Below are 4,613 nucleotides of genomic sequence, written 5' to 3'. Positions count from 1 at the left end.
ATGATGTAGGGCTATTTTAATTCCAAAGGCCAAGGGAACTTTTATCAGGATGCATAGTATCCTGGATCCATGAAATAACTGGCCTTTAATTAAAACAATTGTCTGCCATATGGGAATTTAACACAAGGGTGTGTGTACTTCTGGCCCCTGTATTTTAAGGAGGAACATGTGTTTAGTTACAATACATTATTCATGCACAAAGAAGATTGGTGTCCTTAAAGGTTGGATTTTACCTCATTTTTTAATTAAGGCATTAATATAAATTTCCTAAACATATTTTTATTCCTCTTTTTAGTCAACTTAAGCATGGGCACGTAAACTTATGAGCACCACTGTACGTAATGCATTTGGCACGTTTTGATCCAACGCCAAGTGATTAACAAAGATTTCAAAGAGCCTCAGGCTACATTCACACTATTATGTTTTTGTTTGAGAATGAATATCTTTTGCTACGTTTACAAGCAGAAACAGACCTCTGGAAACAGTTCATAGAAGAATATTAGCACATAAATGCAATTTAGAAAAATTATTTAATATCTCCAAAGTATGTCCCAGTCAACCTGATATTACACTGTCAGCTTGTTTCAGCGCTGCAGTAAGGTCTGGTTACACCACCTTTCTATTCTAGGATAAGGGGAAAAAAACTTGTATTTCTTTAAACCAATCACAACCGTCCAAGGCGGCACTAAGCCCTGATAGCTGAGATAGCGAGTCTTTTTTTTTCAGCAATGGAAATCTGTTGAGCCAGTCTAACAGATCCCTGACTCCAGTCTTTACACAATAAATAGGATACAACATTTAATGCAGTCAGGTTCAATTTGTCTCTCACACAATCAAGCACCAGTACCTATTACTAAACAACACATTCATTCAGGAACCATCACTGCAGACCCATCTCACCACGGACACAATCTGGTCCAGCTTCTCCCCTCTGGCAGGCGCTACAGAGCACTGTACGCCAAAACACACAGATTCAGGAACAGTTCCTACCCACAGGCCTGATGAACTGATGAACAGCTGACTACTGACCCCCAGTGTCAGGTTCGATTCTGGCCAATTACCCATTAACACTGTCACTACAGCACCTGTTTACTGGTTCCACTATTATTCCATTTATTTAGTATTTATTCATCATTCTCATATCTCACTTATTATTCATTATTTATACATCATTCTCATTTCCTATTTCAGAACTGTTCATAATGTTCATACTGTTCATATTATAATATAATAACTTAATATTATTTATCCCAATACCCTTTGCACTATGTTCCACATTTAAATAATTTTTATTGGACTCTTCATTGCCCTCATCTCTCTATATTGCCTCTGTTTAGAGTATGTATACATTGTTTGTTTGTTGGTTTGTTTTGAATGTGTAAGCACATTGTGAGCAACTATACTCCAAAGGAAAATTCCTCGTATGTGTCTTCATACCTGGTCAATAAAGCTGATTCTGATTCTTCAACAAAAAACCTGCTACTATCCAGCTGCAGCCATTCTGTATTTATTGTAGTGGAAAAAACATTTAGCAGTCATTGTGTGTGGACATGGAGATAAGCGTGTGCCAGTGCTGGAAGAAAACGGAGCTGTTTCAGGGATAGAGTGTAGGGCAGAGTTAAGCACATATACTATACAGACGCAGTCAATGGCTAAATGCAAATGCATCAGTGACGTCGTACCGAGGATTCTCATTCTCAGTCTCATTAGGAAGGTGACCGTGGCACTATCCACCCGCTGCCACGGCAGAACACCGAGCACATCAAACAAAACTACACACAATTTGAAAGGTATATCTGAACTAGATGAAAATACAGTCTGCAATAAAACGACAGTTTTCATATAAAGCTGAGCATGAACAACATGAGCACTACTTTGCAAACAATGAAGAATGTTAGGTAGACAACTGTGTTGCAGAGATCTTTTCAGAGACTTACCTTGTAATTGCAACAGGTACTTGTATGGTTTCAGCAAAATTTGCTCAGTGGCGGCTTCCAAGTCACCCTCCATTACTTCAAGTTTGCAAAAATCTTGTTTGAAAGAACATAAAAAGTAAAATAAATATCACTGAGCTTGGAAAGTTAAAACGCTTGGTACAAGTCCACAATCACACAGGAGAGTAAACAGAAGTAGTAAATATATGTGTCATTCTAATCAGTAGGGGTGCATTGAATGTTGGGCAACCGAAATTTGTTGGCAGAAAATGGCAAAGAAAGCACTTTACATAAATGTCAAGACATTTTACCTAACTAATACATTTTTGATGATGCGCTAAAATAGCAACCAGCGTAGAGTGAGAGGTGTGCATATTACTGCAATGTTGAACAAATATGCACTTTCAACAATGTCCTAAAAACCTAAGTCTCAATAAATAAATAAATTGAGAAATGAATAAACATATGCAGAAATAAACAAATAAATACAAAAAATGCAGAAATAAATGTATAAATAAAAGAACAAAAAAATAAATGCTTGAAATATATTTCTATTTTTTTGTCCACGTCCATTTTTATTTATTTTTCTGTATTTATCCATATGGTAATGAGGTGGGAGATTTCACCTCAGTGTAAAGCACGATTGGCTACAGGATGAAGCTCTGTTCCAGTCTACTACTGTTGCCTTTTAGAGAGACCATACACTGTAACAAGAGATACATTGCACAGAGGAGCAGCAGGTGACAGCAGCTCTCCTCTGCTCCTTGGCTATGGATTTCTAAAACAGTCGATAGTTCTTCAACCTCAGTCACCTGGGAGGACGTACGCGGTGCGCCTGACGTACACAGCTGCTTCTGATTAAACTGTTAATTGTTTTGGTGTTACTTCTCCTGTTACTCTCCAAAGATTTCAAAGAGCCTCAGGCTACATCCACAATATTATGTTTTTGTAAAAGAATGCATATTTTTTTGCTATGTTTACGGGCAGAAAGACCTTTGGAAAAGCAAACACCCAGAGTCTAATCGGTTAGAAAGTCTTACATTCACTAACACCTCATCGTCAGTCCAAGCAAATAAACAATAAAGTTGGACTTACCAACTGCAAGACCGGACTACTTCTCCCCACAGAATCTAAACTATTGGAAACAAAAAGATCCTTACCTTATTCTGTCTGTGAAAAAGTCTTCTGAAGTCCCTTCTCCCAGTTGTGCGACTGTCCAGTTGTCCAGTTGCCCAATCGCAAAAAGAGCCGATTGGGCATTCTGTATTTATTTTAGTGGAAAAAACATTTAGCAGTCATGTGTGCGGACTGGGAGATAAGTGACTGCCAGTGCTGGAAGAACACAGAGCTGTACCGTGACGTTGTACCGAGGATTCTCATTCTCAGTCTCATTAGGAAGGTGATCGTGGCACTATCCACCCGCTGGCACCGCTGAACACCGAGCACATCATGTATACGACTTCCAATGTCTTAACCACAAGGTCGCAAGTTCCAGTTGAAGGCAGTTCAAACAAATGGAAACAAAACTACATGCAGTGGGGAGATGGGAAATTTATTTTTAAGAAGTCAGACAAGCCCACAGTTTTTTTTGTTTGTTTTTTTATTCAATAGATGCAAAGATGTTGTTAACTGCAGTACAGTGTCTACTTACAAGTATTGTAACTGAATCCCCCTAATAAAATTTGAAATGTATATCTGAACTAGATGGAAACACAGTCTGCAATAAACCAAAACATCAACAAAGTTGTTATATAAAGTTGAGAATAAACAGCATGAGCACTACTTTGCATACAATGCCAGCATGTTATATAACAAGTAGACAATTGAGTTGCAGAGGTCTTTTCTACAGGATTGGCACTCTGGTAGCTTAATGGTCAAGGTTCCCAAATCACACATCATACACTCAAGACATCTTACTTTAGACAGGGACTTTAGAAAAAGCACACACTCAGCATTCACTCTGCTCTAGATGAACCATTTTCCACTATTCCACCATTTAGATGCTAAAATAAAAAATTCATTTATATGCACTGTAGTGCACATCAAAAGGAAGGCTTTTAAGTATTGCCATCTTGTTGTTTATGACATAAAACCAACGTAAGATGATAACTTTTTTTTTTCTCGTTCCACTGACTGAAAAGCTACAATTGGATACAAAAATTGGTATGTGTATTTTGTTACGCAACACTTGAAGGTTGCCATCTAGCACACAAAACAGAAAGGCAACATTTGGAGCTGCTTTGCTGGCTCGTACATGGCTGCTGAATGCAGTCAGAGCTGTCTACCAGAATTCCCAAGTTTAATGATGAATTGTAACTCAATGAATGTTTTGAATTTACCATACTGGTATGTGTTTTGAGCTTTTGGTTATATGTATATATCTGCATCAGAGTATTAGCAAAGCTTCTGTGCTAGTGGAGTGTGCAGGGCTAGAATGTGAGCCATGGTGGATGAGGTCAGTGGTTTTGGTTGGAGTCTGGCTCAGTACTGGACTCTGCTGTGGCTTCAGCCTCACGGTGCATTTGGCTGAGGTGTTTGACAAGGCTCTCCAGTTGAGGGTTTCCCCCAAACTCCCCAATGAGGCGGTAGACCTCCGCCTCCAGGTCTCGCAGAGTCTGACGGGTGTAGGCAAAGGAGCCTACCTTCTCCAGGTAGTCCACACAGTATCGTTTGATGTCC

The 4,613-nt window shown here is 39.0% G+C and overlaps 1 protein-coding gene across 1 annotated transcript in view; it reads right to left on the bottom strand.

The window, feature by feature from the left end:
* Window positions 1–4,058: 4,058 nt before the first annotated feature.
* The window catches only part of ggps1 (geranylgeranyl diphosphate synthase 1), an 11,807-nt gene continuing 11,252 nt past the window's right edge, over window positions 4,059–4,613 (bottom strand). Inside the window, exon 5 of the mRNA XM_034898531.1 lies at window positions 4,059–4,612. Within this exon, the coding sequence (XP_034754422.1) occupies window positions 4,391–4,612 (222 nt within the window). The 3' untranslated portion in view covers window positions 4,059–4,390. The remainder of the gene's footprint in view (window position 4,613) is intronic.

The sequence above is a fragment of the Etheostoma cragini genome, chromosome 17 (genome assembly GCF_013103735.1).
Source record: "Etheostoma cragini isolate CJK2018 chromosome 17, CSU_Ecrag_1.0, whole genome shotgun sequence".
In the NCBI taxonomy this organism is placed as follows: domain Eukaryota; kingdom Metazoa; phylum Chordata; class Actinopteri; order Perciformes; family Percidae; genus Etheostoma; species Etheostoma cragini.
This window is presented reverse-complemented; position numbering and strand designations above follow the sequence as displayed.